The 18,447-nt window shown below is 38.5% G+C and overlaps 1 protein-coding gene across 4 annotated transcripts in view; it reads right to left on the bottom strand.

Annotated features, from left to right (window-relative positions):
• map2k5 (mitogen-activated protein kinase kinase 5) overlaps positions 1 to 18,447 on the bottom strand; it is a 64,271-nt gene that overhangs the window by 23,691 nt on the left and 22,133 nt on the right. For 3 of the 4 annotated variants that reach the window (XM_042407744.1, XM_042407745.1, XM_042407747.1), the window contains 11 exons: positions 16,728 to 16,767; positions 15,915 to 15,983; positions 14,295 to 14,376; positions 12,768 to 12,829; positions 9,859 to 9,907; positions 9,670 to 9,743; positions 8,440 to 8,490; positions 8,256 to 8,327; positions 6,732 to 6,761; positions 1,811 to 1,837; positions 1,440 to 1,472 (listed from right to left, as the gene is read on the bottom strand). In XM_042407744.1, coding sequence (XP_042263678.1) covers positions 1,440 to 1,472; positions 1,811 to 1,837; positions 6,732 to 6,761; positions 8,256 to 8,327; positions 8,440 to 8,490; positions 9,670 to 9,743; positions 9,859 to 9,907; positions 12,768 to 12,829; positions 14,295 to 14,376; positions 15,915 to 15,983; positions 16,728 to 16,767 — 589 coding nt within the window. Of the gene's footprint in view, positions 1 to 1,439; positions 1,473 to 1,810; positions 1,838 to 3,649; positions 5,074 to 6,731; positions 6,762 to 8,255; positions 8,328 to 8,439; positions 8,491 to 9,669; positions 9,744 to 9,858; positions 9,908 to 12,767; positions 12,830 to 14,294; positions 14,377 to 15,914; positions 15,984 to 16,727; positions 16,768 to 18,447 lie in introns of those variants that run through there. The other variant, XM_042407746.1, reaches the window with a different exon arrangement.

The raw sequence follows: 18,447 nt of genomic DNA, 5'->3' as shown, positions 1-18,447 counted from the left end.
CTTGCCTCTTCCTCTGAAGCACTGCATAAGCTGGGACAGTAAGGCGGCGCTGGCTCGCCATGGATAACAGAGTGTTCTCTCGCCTCAAGGGGAGACGGCAAAGGGCACAGGAAAAATAGTTTGAGTGATGCCTCCGTCTAGCTGACTAATGAACAGTTCAGCTGGGGTCAATCCATTACAACCAAAAGCATTTAATTATTAATTACGGCCAATCTATAGGCAGTTAAGGACAAGTGACACTGTATGTTTAATGTGCGATATGGCTTGTGAGGGTTTGGGGGGCTGGTTTAGGCTAGAGGGGTGTTGTGACATTTTTACTATTAGTGTACGTCAGCAAAGAACTGAGGCAAAAAAGAAAGGAGGGGAAGGTCTCCAGTTATGATTAGTGCTTCTGATGAAAATACAGGCACACATTCATGCACACAGACATAATAAAACAGTGAGAGCATTAGGAAGGAAAGAGAAACCTCTTCAGATTAGGCTCAGATTGAGCAGCAATGCGTGGTAGCCTGTTTTGAAGTATTTCAACTGATGAACTGTGTTTGTGTTTTAAGAGATGGCTGGCACACAAGAGCAATTCAGAATCAGATGTTACCGATGGTAGGTTATGAATAGTGTGATGAATACACCAGATTTTACTTAAACCTATTTCCATCATACACTGCTGTAATGTGCCATTGCTCTGAGACAATCCAGTTTTTTTTTTTAAATAAGAAGATTCATCCAAGACTGGGTTGTTTACAGTGTTAAAATCTCAGCCAATTACAAGCGTGGAATTGTGAAATGAAGGAAAGATAGATGAAGGGGCGATAACTAAAAAAGACCTTGGTCAAACATAATCATTTTGTAAACAAAGTTAAAGGGCATCTGCTTTCACAGAGTGGATAGACATGTTACTTAAAATAAATCTTTGTGTGTGTGCTGTTTTGTCTGTTCATTTTTGTTTATATTTTGTTTTTATGTGCGTTTTTTTTGTTTTGGTATTGTCTGACTGTTGCTTTTGTACACATGTCGGTTTACATGTGTGTGTATTGTGAGGTAAACAAACAAACAATAAAACAGATGTTACCTATTAGATGGGTAAACGCTTGCTGTGGTCTTCAGTGCTCATGTATCATTATCAGTCTCTTTGGTTTTGTGCATTTTATATTGAAACATGCGGTACAGTCAGTAGTTTTGGTTACACATTTTTGTCTGCTTCGTAGTATACAGAACTGTGGCTGTGCTGTGTGTGTGTGTGTAACTCATGACAGGTCCAACCTCTACAGTAATGTGCGTGTGCATATGTGTATTGCCTGAGGCAGTTGCATAGGGTGAAGGGTTGAGTGAGTGGGGAGCAAAGCCGCCTGAGTGGTTTGCTTCATTAGGAAACAAAATATAAGCTTTCCGGGCCATTAGGACTGACTTTAGATGCAAAAGCACATAAGACGACGACTCACCTCATCAACGATGCATTGCAGTAACTGGAGAGGCTGGAAGAAGAGAGACACAGTGCGATGAAAAAAAACATGTTAGTGCACATGGAATTTCTTGGCAATAAGGAAAATCAATAGTGTGATAAAAAAAAAGTATCTACTTAGATTAATCAAACGCAGCGAGCTCAGACAAAGCCATCCTTCAGCTCCTGAATGTTTTTATTATTCCATAATGGCACCTAATGTAATACCAGCAGTTTAAGCATGATCTAATATTTCATTGCAAAAATGCAATTTGAGTGAATTTTCGAGTGAGAGAGCCAGCCAACAGTAACAGAATATAGTGTGAGGGACCTCTATTTTCTTTTCTCCTATTCTAATGCAATAAAACCTACCATTAGAGATCCTTGGTTTTTCTGAATCTGTAAGGCAAGACATAGAAGAAGAGAAGAGGCAATATGTAATTAGCATGTCATAATCAAGACGATGCACTTGGACACATTATGATCACTAGGAGAAAATTATTGCTTTCCTGGTGGCAATTTGCGTTAACACCATTTACATAATGAAAACACACAAATGTTAATGGCTTCGCTCTCATTTGTGGAGAATGGGGGTAAAAGATCCACTAATGCTCATTTTCAGAGTAGCACTTTATTCCTGCCCTCCAGGTTATCTAGATGTGCTGGGTTACAAACAGTATGAGCGAGCCTTGTAATAAGCATGCTCTATGTCTCTCTTTCAAAGGTGCAACACTGACAATAAACTCTTATTTTTGGGAAATGCAAATTTGTTAATTTGATTAGAGTGAAGAGCAGATTTCCAGAGGCGTGCAAAAAAATAATCCCCAAAAAGTAGTGTTTATCATTTAAATCAAGGGAAACAAAATATAGGAGAAAAAAATATATTTTAATTACTACATGCACAGTCTACTGCAATCACAATCAGAGGGATTAACGGGGTAAAATGTGTAAGGTAAAGTCCAACAGGAACAATTCACTTAGTAGATCTAGACACTGCCTCTGAGATAATACCTTAAAATTTATGACACCGCAGTGATACTGTGGTAATGAAAGCGTTTAGTTCAATTCAAAACCCTTGTGGTTACCTTCATCAGGACAAACTAGACCACATATATCCAGTTTTAATTTCCATAATCACAAATTGGTAACCTAACATCATACAGACTGACTGATAAAAGGTCCAAGATCTAGGCTTAGCTAAATGTTTAATAGTGTTTGGTAAATAAATTGCTCATTTCTTCAAGTCTTCAGGATTGTTTTGACAGTGCATTAGAGCACTTATTGATTCACTCAATTAAATACAGGTTTTCACACTCTGTAAATACCAAGAGACTCCTAAACTGCCTCTATATCCAGTTTTGCCTGATTCAGACACATTAAAGGCAACTATGGAAAAGTAATTTGTTCAGAAATAATTACTTGGACCAAATTGCGTGCTGCTCCAGGGGTTGAAATTGGATAGTGGGAGACTAACTTATTCAAGCATAATTGAGCACTTATTCTTCTTGTACTAGGTGGCTTAACCACATATCAAAAAGTGAGGTTTAGCAATCCTTCACTATCTTTCCCCCTTAACATTGTCTCTAAACTCTGGGCTGATTATCTGATAGGCATATCATTATCTGCATGTTTGTCCTGAGGGTAAACATTGTTTAATAGGATATTTATACTTAAACAAGACTTCCCATAGAGGGATTTCTTCAAAATGATCATCCCATACCTGATCTACGGGTAACAAACAATTGTTTAACAGCAGTGTTGTTTTTTCATTGGTGACAGGAATCAGGAAGGACACCACCTCCTTCACAGACTGTTACGAGCCACTCAAGTGGTTCTGTGATGATTTGTGAATCACATCAAGCTTTTTTGGTCATTTGAAAATATCACAGTGGGTTCAGTCGGAAAAAAAGAAGTCACAAATCAATTTTTAGATGTTAAATTATTTCTGTCCCTATTAAGAGCAACTCAATAAATGCTTCTAAAAAGATCAGTTGGCTTTTTTTTTCCTTCTTAAGGATTTCAAAGATATTTCTTCAAGGGTAAGGAATCAGAAAACTCTCACAAGAGGCTCCCAGTTTGATCAAAACCATCAATTTCAACAAAGGTTGACAAGCATGTTTTGGTTGTGGGAAGGGCAGTCCTTCTCTGTCACCATGGAGATATAATAAAAAAAAAAGAAGAGGGAAATGGTGAGGAGTCATTTTCTCTGTTTTCTTTATTGTTAGGTCAACAACAAATAAGTCGCTCTATTAGCCTGAGATGAGCTACACTGAAATTATAAACGGTTAAAAATCATCTAACGGCTGCAGCTCTTCTCTGATCTCCTTTCATCCTTACCCAGAAGCTTCAGTACTGCTCCCTGCATGGTAAATTCAGACTTACATCACATGTGCTTTGTGACCGAGAAAGCTCTATCAAGTCAAAATATAATGTATCATTCATCACATGCAGTTACATAAAAGGTTTGTGCAGATGTTGTGCTTTGTTCAAAAAGGCTTGAATGCCAATAATTAGTGTGATAATAAATAGTGTAGATTTACATTCTCAAGATTGAGAAGGGAGGGTCAATATTTTCTTCACATCATTTGTAAAGTCATCTAAAGCTAAAAGGGAAGCCTAATATATTGAAATTTTAACCTGTTTCTAAAAGGAGGACTCATGATGGAGATCAAGTAAAGTGAGAAAACAGACTTTGAGATGACTTTTGTCGTTGAAAAATTACGGCAAACATTGTTTACATCACACATACAGTATGTAAGTACCACGGTACCATTTTCTTTCCATTTCATTTGAGAGGAAAAAACAACGTAACAAAGGGAGGGCGTCTAAACAGTTTGATGGATGCCGTGGTGTGTAATGGAAGCTCCTGAAACATACACACTAAAAAAAACTAACATGATATTTCATCCTGAAATCTATTCAAATTTGAGAAAATATGACAAAATGAAGAGAAACGAAAAACAACCATAGAGCAAACAAAAAGACAACAAATCAATCAGAAGTAATAGTGCTGGCGGCTGTATACACATCAGGTCTGGTGTCTTCAAAGACTTTCAGAGCGAGCCGTGCAAAAACTCCATTAACTCCTGACAAAGAATGCAAATGAATCCCGACATGTGGTGAAGTGGAATTAAAGAGACCATCTCTAATCATGACAAACACGAGGTGATGACTCCACTCCGCGTGCATACATACACACCAAAGAATGAATGCAAGATAATGCATCAACTAAAACAAAATCCACAAATGAAAGCAACTGGCGAGCACCCACACTTTACCAGAATGTAAAGGGTGTAAATGGTGCTAAAATTGGCTTTTAAATCATGAACGCCTCAAAGCCTAAATCAACTTTAACAACTCATCCTGTGTCTTACGCTAGTCTGCAGTGGACACAGATACCACTGATTTTCTTCCGGTCTTTCATCTCCTCCAACTTCAGTCCTCAGTCTGTACTAAAATGTTCTATGTGAAGTGTAGCAGGGGGTTTTGCACAGACAGCTGTGCCAGCGTCTGTAAAAATGACAGCTTAGGCCCGAGGACTTTGGCTGGCTGCGCCTGACGAGCTGGATCTGAGCGCTCTCGCCACACCGCTCTGCTACAGCCTGCAGGTGAACTGTCTGCAGTACCATATGGAGCTAGGGGAAAATTAACACTGAGATGAGGAAAACTGCTAGATAGAGGCCTAAACTATATCTATAAACTGAATAATATTAATAATATTTTGTCCACTTCGTAGACAAGGGTAGACTAAACTACCTCTATCTGCAAAAATACACTAACAATTAACATCTTAATGATAGCATTAAATTAAGGAATAAAAAGCACTCTAATATCAGGCATGCCCTGGGCTGTAGTTATACACACACTCATACATGTACATGGATAACCACAGTGTTAATAATGTGCTAATAATTTTAAGACTTTTATAAACACAAGCTGGCTCCACTGCACAAAGATTTGCATTTGCTTTTCATCAGGGGTTAAGAATCAAGAATCAATGATCCACATCAGGAAATACCAAAGAGCTACATCAGTTTCTCTCAGCACACATTAACAGGATACCATCTTCAAAAAGGTGGTTTTGCACGACTGACAGGTAAATGCAATACCTATAAGACCAAAGATTTTAAATTCTCATAAGACCCACAACTTGCAGCTTTGACTAGCAGTTAATAAATTGGCTCTCACTTCCTCAGAAAGAACAATTGACATACTAGAAGAAAGCAGTCACTTAAACAATCCCTGGGCAGATAGTGCGGCAGTTACATCACACTTGGCTTCTTTAATCAACCATAATTATCTTTCATCTGACTTTCCTGACGCAGGACACTGTCAGGACATCAATAAGTTTCTTTGTTAGTAAAAAAAAAAAAAAGTGAGAAGTTGCATCTAGGAGTCAACATGAGGAAATGGTACTTAAAACAACAAAGTTTCTGTTGTAAAATTAAGGTTTACAAAGCATTTTTTTTTTTTCTACATGTGCACAATGTAGTTTAAAGAACATACTTAATTTGGATAAAATCTGTCCCATTACATTTCATGAGGGCAGCCAGCAGGTAAACTGAGGTAACCAGATTCAGATTGCTCAACTAGGGATTAGTGGGATAAACCCATCTTAAAGGGCTAATTAAGACTTGATGAGATTGGGAAGTCACTTCTGTGGTCGGCAATTACATTTGAGCAGGATTTTAACTTAATGTAATGAGGGAGAAAAAAAAAATACACCCACATACTGTAGTAGATACATGTAAAGTTATATTTCACTACTGAACAACACATCTAGAAAATATAGTTGTCAGAAAATTATTTTTCCAGGTCAGCAAACGACTTGGTCTCATTCAGGACCTTGAATCAAAATTAGTGTTTTTCATAACTGTCAGAAAAAAACAATGAGAATGCCGTAATTTATTAAAATTATGTGATAAAATTCAAGATTTGGAATAATCAGGAATCCTCACTATATGAATAGTTTATATTTGATAAATCTTTAAAATATAAAAAAAACATTATCTTGTTTAAAAATTTAAAAAAAGGCATAATACAAATATCCATGAGAAAATAAGAAATATCAGTACTATTTGCAGCAAAAACACTGTAGTTTAACCACCAAGAAGATTGCTACTGTAAACTAAAGGTGGTGTTTGCAACAGGAAATGATCAGAGCAAAAATCTGTTTAAACAAATCATCTCCTTTCAAAGTATTAAAAGAGAAATAGATAGGAAATGAAGAAAACAAGCCTTATACACAAATTATACATAATTATATATAAATACAACATTGAAAATAACTTACCTGTGGATAGGGGAACATGCCTAGCGCCAACTGTGTAAAAAAGAAGATAATAAGTGTTACAGGATATTCTTCAAACATTTGAAAAGGATGAGTCAGTAAAAACATGTACACACTAATGCAATCTATCAAACATCCCTCCAAAATGCTTATAGTTATTTGTGCACCTTAATAATGGGCAACTTTGGTAACTTTATATTTACGCTGTACCCACAGCCCAGTGTGTGTGTGTGTGTGTGTGTGTGTATATATACAGTTACACCACAATATAATGCAGTACATGTTGACAACACAAGAAACTACAACCCTTTGTCAGAGACCTGAGTTAAGAAATATTATAAACTTCACAAAGGTATAATTTCTTGTATGGCAGCTGGATTTGATTGCATTTGACTACACAGGTGTTCATGATATTTTGTCCACCCACTGTATATACTGTATGTACACATGTCATTAATCTGCACATGCCTCTTCATTGCCAGTGTCTTAATGCCATGAAATAAATGTGTAGACACAGAAAGGAAATGATGCTAAAGTCGCTGAAGTGTGCAGAACTTGAGACTTTCAGTCTTTGAGGTAAGCTTAGTGCCCACCTGCTGATAACACTTCCTCATCAAACAACATCAGCTATTAGTTAATAACCCCCCCACGATTACCACCTGCTGAGAACAAAATAGAGGGATAAAGAGGAGGAGAACAGGATTGTGGGATGGTTGTATGTAATGTGTGTATGTTTGTTATTTTGGTTGGGGGGGTGGGGGGGTGGGTGACAGCTCTCCTTGACATTTGGTAATTCACTTGGGGTGGGCATTTTTCATCTTGGTCAAGGGCAGCTTATTGGCAACATTACGTTATTAAAACGTCAAAACGCTCACAGTCTTTCCTTGAACATAAATAGACCAACTAGTAGGCTAAAGATCAATCCAAATTGAGTGGGACTGCAAGCCAATTCATTTAGCTTAATGCAGACCTCTACGGATAAAAAATAAAGAGAACAGTGCCATGGGGTCCACTGCAATAAAACTCCATCTTTATCACACAGAGATCATGTCAATAATTTTGACATGGCTTTTTTCCTGTGAACTCATCCATTATTGTTATAATTGTAATGACATTAAACATTATTGACAAACAAAGCTGAGGCAGAAGCCCAAATCATTTGTTATGCTATGGAGGGAGAGCTGTGGACAGAAACAGATGGAGAATCAATAGTGTCAGTGGGAGGACAAGAGACAAGGGAAGTGTAATACTGAAATTAAAATGTTATTTGAAAACGCGGGGTGTCAGTCAAGCACTCGATCAAGACTCTGGGGAGAGATGAATACTGATGTGTACCCACATGGACACACAAACACACGTGCATCTTATGCAGCTCAGTCAATGAGCAACAGTCTAAAATAATCTGTAAGATTTCAATTATGAGATGTTAAATAATGTAAATTGACCACTTTTGCACAAATGTTATGCTTCCTTCATCAGTTTTTCAACTATACTACATTGTCATATACTGTATATAAGCTGTCATACCTCCATGAAAGAGATTCCCACACTCCAGACATCTGCATGGATACCATACTGTTCCCCTGATATCCTTTCCGGCTGTGGAGCAAAAACATCAAAAACCATAAAAGGACAAAGTTACAAGATCTGAGCCAAATTTGATCTTCACTTGAAAAACTTCTGTGACATGAGACTTTTTGGGGTCACTCACCGCCATGTATGCGTTAGTTCCCACATACGTTTTGGCAATTGAATTCACCAACTGCAATTAAAAGTCATTAACAGTGGATTAGTAACTTATCATGCTGCATATTAATATAGATGTAGACTATTCAACTGACAGTAATGAGTAATGTCATAACCTTTAAAAGTCATTACTACACTGTCCTATATTAGGGAATAAAAAAAATAGGAGCTGGACCTAACTCACATTACCTAAATCTACTGACATATCAGGCTGATATTTTGGGCTGTTCTCAACCCTCGCAAAAGGGAACAGGAGTGAGACAAGGAGACATTAGTGAGTCTGTGTGTGGATACAACGACACATGCCATCAATGACAGGACTGTGATAATGAGTGTCTATTCCCTTACGGCTGTTTTTTTTTTTTTTCTTTTTTTTTTTGGAGCATGCCCTACAGATAGTGAGAGAGGGGGGAGAGAGAGATTGTATGTGTGAAAGAGAGATAAACAGAAAGATAGAGCTAAAAAGACAGAGGACAAGTCAATGCTGTTAGTGTTACACATACAGGGTGTAAAAATTCACCTTGGAACTTCCAAGGAAGTGGAGGTTAATTTACCATAGAAGGAATGGTGTGTGTGTGTGTGTGTGTGTGTGTGTGTGTGTGTGTGTGTGTGTGTGTGTGTGTTGAAAGAGGGAGACAGATCCTCGGGGTTGATGTTTTGGGGAGCGCTGAAGGTCTGTCCCTGATGATTACATTACAAAACACACACAAACTGCCACACTCGCCTAAGACACATACACACAGAAACACATATGCAGACACACACACACGCACACACAAACACAATGACGAGGCTATTGTCTGCCACCCACGCTCTCCCCACATCTTGTGAATACATATCAATGAGGCTTTGCTGATGTGTGTGTGTGTGTGTGTGTGTGTGTGTGTGTGTGGGTCATAATTATAACAAGAGATTTTTTTGGAGGCTGCAGAACAATGGAGGTGGGGGGAGAAGTTAATGTGAGAGGAAGACCCTTGGGATAATGCTGATGTTTTGAGTTGAAAATGAATCCAGAATGATTGACAGGTTGACCATATGCACACACACACGAACACACACACACAGATTGAACAGGACTATGGTGATACAGCTATAGACAATTGTCTTTCTTTTTCTGTCTTCCATCCTTTCTTTCTCTCTCTCTCTCTCTCTCTCTCTCTCTCTCTCCAACGCTCACACAAACAAATCAGCATACCTGTGTGCTGACACCAAAGTCACAGAGCTTGACTTGTCCTCGGGTGTTCACCAGCATATTGGAAGGCTTGACATCTGCGGAGACAAACTGCTTGATAGAACTGCAACATCAGCACTCTGCGGCTTGTCTTTATCAACTCTGCTCTTTTCTTTTTTAATAAACACACAACCCGCACACTACCTTACTCACCTCTGTGAAGTATCTTCAGGCTCCACAGATACGTCAGGCCTTTGACTACCTAGAGAAGCAGACGGCAGAAAAAAAAATATATTCAATTCAAAATCATTCAACAATTCAACCAGCACATTTAGCTGATTAATTAATTCACTTTTATGACTACCTCCACTCCACATGCTTTACAGGATAGTACAATTATACCTGTGAATATCAACAACCCTGACCTTAATATAGAATTTACACTAATAGACTTAGTCTGTGATTCCAATGCTCAATCCTAAAGCAGCTACTTTGACAGTTTATGTGACTGTGACATTGCAGTCAGAGTTTAACTTCGTGTCTACATGGACAATTTTCTCAGTCACCTTTTTTGTTCATTCTGAAAGGCCCTTTACATCTATGTGGCATACATATTCTGGGATGTTGGACAAAGTCTTATCAATTCACAACGATAAAAATAAACGTCTGGCTGTCATGGCACAGGTCACTGAGGTGGTCAGCTTGTGCGGTTAGACAAGATTCACCCTGAAATGCTGAAATCTCTGTATATTGCTGGACTGTCACGGTTGACATATGTCTCTAATGCTGCACTGATGTTGCCTTTGGATTGTCCATCAGCAGATCTGCTGCCATGGAATCTTATTGTGAAATGCTCGATACTGGAAAGGAGACTCTGGTCAGTTGTTTAAACCTGAGATTTAGAAGGAAACATGTTTTTTACAGTCTGACAGAAAATTGAGAGTCATAGGAATTTGGCACCCTCCTCTGCATGATTTTTTTTGCTTTAATGCTGAAGATTGTTGCTCAAAGATTTTCAGAGGTGCTGTTAGAGTGAGAGCTGTGTCAGTTAAATGAGTGCGATGTCTGAAAGAGGGATCAGCAACACCAATTTATGAGACCATATTTATTCCTTCCTGAATTCCTCTACTGCCAGAATTCAAAGAATTCAGGCATCTTTGAGTCTTAATAATGGGGCAAAGGATCCTAAAATTGACTGCATATTAGGTGTGTCAGCTGCAGCTGCAGACTTTGTATAAGACTGTGATGGCAAAGAGAGAGCTGAGCTCTAAATTAAAGCTTTCAATTTACTGGTCAATCTTCGTTTCAATCCTCAGCTATGGTAACAAGCTTTGGGTAGTGACTTGAAGAATGGTAAATGGTAAATGGACTGCGCCTTTCTACCTTAACAGACAAAAGGCTTTACAATTTTTGCCTCTCATTCACCCATTCACACACACACTCACACACCAATGGCGGGTGAAATGCCATGCAAGGCACTGGCCTGACCATCAGCAGCAACTTGGGGTTCAGTGTGGTTCAATCCCCATAAAAGCCAGGGATCGAACCACCAACCCTGCAGTTAGTGGACGACACACTCCTGTGCCACATCTGCCCCAGCAGAGAGATTACAGAGAGAAGCAACTGAGAAAATGTTTCTCCACTGGATGGTTAGTCTTTCTCTAGAGGATCGAATGAGGAGCTAAGCAATTAGGGAGGACCTCAGTATTGAGATGTTGCTCCTACATATTGAAAAGTCCACTGAGGATGTTTTGGCAACTGGTAAGAGAGGAAAGGCACATGTTTATCACCTGTGTGCAGCCCTCACAGGGGTCCATCCTCCTGTTAGTTGAACTCATAGCTCTGTCTGTCTGGCTAGAGTCTTCCAGTGCACCCAGAGACTTTGTAAAATTAGCTAAAGTGAGAACATTAACTATGCAAGACTGCAAAAAAGTATAACAAAATCATCATATTCAAAGTATTATACATTTCCTAAAGAGTAATACTGTTTTGTGGTGACTTTTTCATTTATGGGGTGTGAGAGCTGACTCTAGCCCCTGGGCTATTGTTGTCCATCTCTAACTACTGGCTTATACTAGAAAAGAACTGGTTTCGTTCATGTGTGTTTATACAGCCACTTACAGCCACTCTCGAAGGTGTAGTGAAAAGCTGGTTGTCATAGAGAGGGGGGAGATGGGATATAGTTTAAATAGGCTATAAGGATAATAGCACCTATTTTCAGACAGTCTCACCTGGAGGTGGATACTGATGCGCTCAGTTGTACACAGCCCAATTCAAAGGACAGGAAAGTAAGTAAGTAAAGACGTATTTATATAGTACTTGGGGGAAAGGGGTTTCTGAAGCTATTTGACCATCTGACAAGCAGTTCTTATGGAGTATACTGGCAGCGTAATCCACAGCAACTTCAGAGACAAATTAAGAAAGCAAAAAAGCTCTGGAGTCCTGCTGCCTCAAAAGGTTGTGAAACTGGCATGTGCAGCTTCACTCACACCCTCTTGGGTGCTTTTCCTTCTGTGATAATTAACAACTGTGACAGTGGAAAGAAGGGAAAGCTGTGAATTAGAATCAACACTGACTAAATAGCTGTCATCGTTTGATTACGGATAAAGTTAAAGGGGGGGAGACAGAATAGAGGAAAGGAGACAGAAGAAGGGTAATGAGTGTGGAAAGGAGACATGCATTTATCAACATCAAGGCCGTTTCCATAAAAATGCTGGTTTTAACTGAGAGTAGAAAAGGAGAGAGGGGAGGATATGGGGAAAACAGCACTGACTTTGTCCACCACTTCACCAAATAGAGGCTAATTGAAATATTCACACCTGTGGTTTTCTTTTCTTCTATCCCATCAATAAAATTACTCAATTTTTTCCTCAGACCGGTCCTGTATTCGACAAACGAATAACAGGTCACACTAAAAACTGTGACTACCAGGCACACATGGACGATTAAATCGACCATTACATCATGAGATATGTAGCTATGGGGTACTTCAGTCGACTCAAATAAATAACACTTAAATAACTGTTTCTAAAAACTCAAAAACACATATTGATTAAAATGCTTTTCACTCAGTAATGACAAACTACTAATTGGAAGATTTTGTGTATTTCATTTAAACTTACTGCCACTGCAATCCTACCCAGCACGTGCTCTGGAATCCTTTTGTACACGTCAAGAGAACCACCTGCAAGAGACCAAACGTTCTTTCACTAAAACGGTTACATAGCAAATGACTGTATAAATTATGAACACGTTTCTTAAGAGTATTTTTAGCACAATACAGAGACAAATTCATGGCCACACATGTTGAGACACTTCATACTTATCCAAACAACTGACTGAAATATATTGCAATGTTGCTTGCAATTTAGTCTGGCTTTAATCAGCTTTTTATTAGGTCAACTAGCGTTTCTTATGATACTTTTTTAGCATAAACTGGCACCTTTGCCAAGAAAGAACTGTTGTTGATCCACTTACACTAGAAATTCATGTTCCTTCATCCTGCCACTGCGCATGTGCAGAAACACAGTTCTGTTACAGAGCTTCAGTAAGTTGTGCACATCCTCTTGACTTTGAACTGCTATAAATTTCTCAAGGAACTTCAGCATAAAGTCAAGAGGTTGTAATATGTAGTACAACAAACTATTGAAGTTCTGTAAATGGACACGTGCACAGTGGCGGGGGACTATCTTATCACTATTTTTTTACTTTGGAGCCGTTTCTACACAGAAGAATTCAATATATAAGATTTTGATACATGCACAACACTTCTAAGTATGATGAGTTCATTGTTGGTTTGGCTCTGTGCATGAGATTTCTTGGTGATAAGAAAAATACAGAAAATCACCAGCCAAATCCTTGAACACATCAAAAATGTTCACAGAAACAGTCAAAGATAACCAAAACAGAGAAGAAAAGGATCTTTTCAAAATGTTCCAGATTAGTTTGGACATTCTCAGAATAGCGGACCAGTGCTCTCAATATCTAAGGTGATTTAAACACAGAGGACACATCCCAAGTATGTTTCAAGATATACTTGAAAGTTTAAGTGACTCTACACATTTATATTCAATATATTTACTGCTTGTTACAATAGCACTTTCTGACACTTATTGTATTTGTTTAACATTTCTTTGTAATAACAATAAAACAAGATTTGAGATGACAAATGTATTAATGTTTCCTTATCTTGCCCAATTTTCAGAGCATAGTCATTTATTGTTTCCAAATAATCAAGTACAACTGGAAATTTCTGATCAGGGAAAAGTTCCATAAAGTAAAGAGTGCTCAGAGGTTAGACAGACTTTGCTGACAAGTTAGCAAATGTGTGAAACAGGGGAATCACTGCATTAACACGCACTTGGACAAACACACACACACACTTACAAACATAGAAAGTCCCCCATCTCACACCAATCTACACACACACACACACACATACAAACACATCTACAAATGCACTTAAGTCAACGTTTATCACGCCCTTGTAGCTTTTAGCACACAGGCATGCTAAACAGCTCACAGTGATAAGACATTCTTTTGGTCTACAGAAGTGAAAATGGATACACGGTAGAGAGACAGAGGACAGTTCCCCTAAGTCACCTCTACACAGATGTGACAAGCAAAGAAAAAATATAAGATCCACTCACCGTCCATAAATTCTGTGCATATGGATATCCTGTTCTCTACAAAAAAGGCACTGAAGAAAGTGATGATGTAGGGTGAGTCGCACTGCAATCAAGAGAAGAGACAATTTCATAATTAAAGAGCATATCAAAATATTTATGCTGAGTTGATGGTAAATAAGTAGAGGTAAATACTAGCTGAGCATAATCTTTCATAAATCTTTCATAAATCTTTCAAGTCAACAACGCCAGCGTCCTCGGCTGACATTACTGTCTTTCAGAGACTGTCACGGGCTAAATTTTAAAACTACAGTGAAGACATAATGCATCCATTGGTATCAAAAATGTCATGATAGCTTGTGGGGAAGTGGGCTAAATAGTGCTCCAAAGTTATATCTGAATGAAAATGGGTTCTATGGGTACCCACGAGTCTCCCCTTTACAGACATGTCCGCTTTATGTGAATCCCATGCAGCTCTGGGCAAAAACCTTGGTGTTTTTTGCATGCAGTATAAATGTGTTATTTTCATCTATTCTAAAAATGGTTTTAATATTTCTGCACACTGGGATCCCTAAACAGTCTAGGAATTGCATAAATCCGTATAACTGGAAAGCTGAGACTCTTGTGTATTCAATGAGCCCAACTGTATGATGACGTTAGTCCCCACAGTAGCCATTTCATTGTAGTGAGACCATTTTTTGAAACTTGACCTCACTGTATAAAATGACCTATTGTGACCTCTAGGATAATCACAGCCACATGAAACTTCATAACCACAAACTAGAGACCTTGAGCATTCAGAGGATGTATGGCTTTTCTAGGTATATTGACAATAAGGGGGTTTATGAGCAATTTCCAGAACAGAAGTGCACGCCATCCAATTGCTGTTAAAATGCAATTCTTACAGAAATCTCCAAATGTCAAAGCTTTTGATACCGAATCACAGCATGAATTTTTCTATGGTGTTCCTGATGGTGGTATTTTGGAGGGATTTTTGACCATTTTTATCAATTCTCGATTGGTCAAAAATGGTCAAATCTGTGTAACAAATGGTAACCCAAAAATTGCTGCAACAACTTATGAGACATAAATGAGCATGGGAATGGCCATCATATACTTCCATCATAATGTTCTAACCCCTTATACACTCTAAACTTCCAAAACAATGTTTATTACAGATTTATGACAAGAAAAACTCGTCACACGGTGCTGAACTGCATCTCAAATTAATCTTCAGGTTCCCAGCTTTCAGATGATGTATACCACTTCTATGTGGCATATACTGTTGACCTGCTATCTCCCCCTAAATATCACCTGTCCCTCCCTAAAACAGACAAAAATGTGTCTATGGTAGAAGGGGGGAGTTTCCATGGTCAGATAGTTTGGGCGGGTAAATTTTCTAGGCTTAACAGTAATCCCTCCCTTTGTGCATGGAAAAAAAACTCACATGCCTGTTCCATGTGTGTGCTGTATGTGTCCATGTGTCACTGATCCCTGGCTTATACTGTGAGACCAGAGGCGATAGATTGGCACCGCATTACTTAGACTCATTGTTAATTAACACTGCACATGTGATCGGACACTCAGTGAAGAAAAGAAAAGAAAAAAAAGGTAAACAGGAACAAGAAATGAGTCAAAGCTGACCTTGTAGAGAATTTCTAACTCCGACATGATCTGCTTCTGTAGTTCTACCGTGATGTCTAGGGGAATGACCTGTAATGAGACACAAGAATAAAAGATACAACCAATAACAACAACAACTCAAACAGGTCCTGTCATGGACATCTAACAAAAAGAATAAACCTTCACCTTTGTAATGATACCCATTTAGATATCTGTACTAATCATCAACACAACGAGGGAGTCAGTACTATCATAAACATGGTGTAAAGGTTTATTCAGTGGTGTAAATAGCATTTTACAAATGAATTTGAGATTTTATACATCTTTTATTTCATCAAAGCCACAATGCAGAGAGTGAACTGGTGAAATCAAGCTCTAGCCTTTGTTTGAAATGTAATCCAGCTGTCTCTTAACACTCCATGGTACATGGTTGCCAGTCCCTGGTCTACACTAAAAATCCAAGTGTGTTTTAGATGTTCATAAACCAGGGTTTTTGAATTCTCTTGTATTGCCTATATTGTCAAATTTACTGTGATCTTTTACCAATTTGTCAGATAATCACTTCAAATTTGTTCAAAAGTCTGTTACTGCGTCTAAAGCAAAGTTACAATTCAAATGTTCTGCTGATATTGCAGCGGTGTCTGTAAAATATATCCATTTTTAAACTTAAAATAAACTGAAATCTTTCATTTGCTAAATGGTGTAACTCTCATTATGCCAACTACATAGTCAAAGGCACCATAGTCGACGGTCATGTCAGAAGAAAAGAAGAAAATGGTATCAACTTCAAGAAAAAGATTTTGGTGTGAGAAGATGTCACAAAGCAGGTCTCACCTTCACAGCTAAAACCCGCTTGCCAAGAAGATGGTATGCTCTAGAAGGACAAAAAAAGAAGACAACATGAAACAATATTATACAAAAATATCTTTTAAATGGTCACCTGAGCGCCTGTGTTTTGATTTTCAAGTTTGCTTCCATGTGAGAAGCTCCGATCTCAATGTGTATTTTCAACAGTAGAACACAACAAAAATGTGGGGAGATACAGATTAACGACACAAGAACTGGCACATATGAACTGTTAAAAAAGTTCAGGTGATGGGAAATGAAAGGATATAAATGACAAAGCAATACAATAAAAATTCCCTGTCTGTGATTTTCAGTGCAACAGTGGAGTCTACATAGGATGAAAAAATGCTTCTGTCATTTCTCTTTAAGGTCAGAGGTCACCACCCAAAACCAGATCCAGTCAGCCCCATTGCTACTTGTTCCAGACAGAGTTTTGAGTTGCAAGTACAAGAGCAGCCACAGACCGTCCCCGTAATGATTTAATTATCAAACTCCTTAATGCCAAACGTCGGCTTTAGTTACAGCCCTTGAAGGTTAGTTTACGGCACCAGTGACAATAGCTCAGGACCTCTGAACATACAATCCTCAAGGACGAATTCTGTCCAACAGCTGTCAGGTGATGAGGATGAGGTGGGAGCAGCGTACGTCACCCGGTTTGCTTGGAAGCCAACTTAGTACATGTGATACCTGGCTACTCACCTGTCAGCGGGTCTTCCAGAGAGAATGTATATGGCGCAAGGTGTGATTAATGTGTCTTAGATTGGAGTATCACATTGCTCTTCGGCCAGACACCTCTAAACTAGCCCGGGCCTTTAATTAATGACACCTATTAGTGCCATGTCAGGTATTTACCCACGGTTAGAACAAACACTGGTTCCTGACTATAACTATGCCGTGCTGTACACTAGCTGCACTTCTTAAGAGATAAGGGACTCATAACTGATGAAGTCAAAAATAAACCACATATTTTGGGGGATCTTTTAAGAAATAATTGACTTTTGTGGGACATTTGCACTTTTAACTTTCTTGATAGTTCCAAGTAGTCACACACATTCAACTGCTAACTCATTTCATAGTTTGTGGCAAGTTCTCAGTAAATAACTATGTTTCAATATTTACTTTTTCCTATTACTATTTTAATCTTCACAATTGTGGAAATAGAAATGCTGGCTGCCTGTATCATGTGTCTGAGCCATGTCAGCAGTCAGGTTGATACAACCGAAAGTTGACACAAAAAATAAACAAAAAACAAATATAGAATGGCCAACGATACAGAATCATTTTTTTAGATTTAAGTTTATGAGAATGAAGCATTCTTCTGACTTTTGTAGAGAGTCTCTTTTTGCCCCAAGAGTATTTTTGATCTTAAGTGTCATGTTTCCTGGAAAAGAGCTCTTTGCACTAAGGCTGATGGCCTTGTTTCCATTTTGATGTATCAGTCTTGCTTTAAGCTACAATCAATATCAGTTAAGCATGACTGCTGCCTCTTAATTAAAATGAAGATGTTAATTGAGGCAAGATCACAGGGGTAGACATGTTAAATACTGACTGGGCAGGTTGTGTGTGTAAAGCATCCTGAAAAGAGATTAAACCAAGTCTTCACCATGCTAAACAACTTGTAGCTCTCAATATGAAGTCCAGAAATCCTGAATGACATACTCAACCTGTGGCTGAATGCACCTAACTATTACTTTAAACACATGAGGAG

Source organism: Thunnus maccoyii, chromosome 1 (assembly GCF_910596095.1).
Source record: "Thunnus maccoyii chromosome 1, fThuMac1.1, whole genome shotgun sequence".
NCBI lineage: Eukaryota > Metazoa > Chordata > Actinopteri > Scombriformes > Scombridae > Thunnus > Thunnus maccoyii.
The sequence above is the reverse complement of the archived record's forward strand: the minus strand, read 5'-3'. Positions and strand labels throughout refer to the sequence as shown.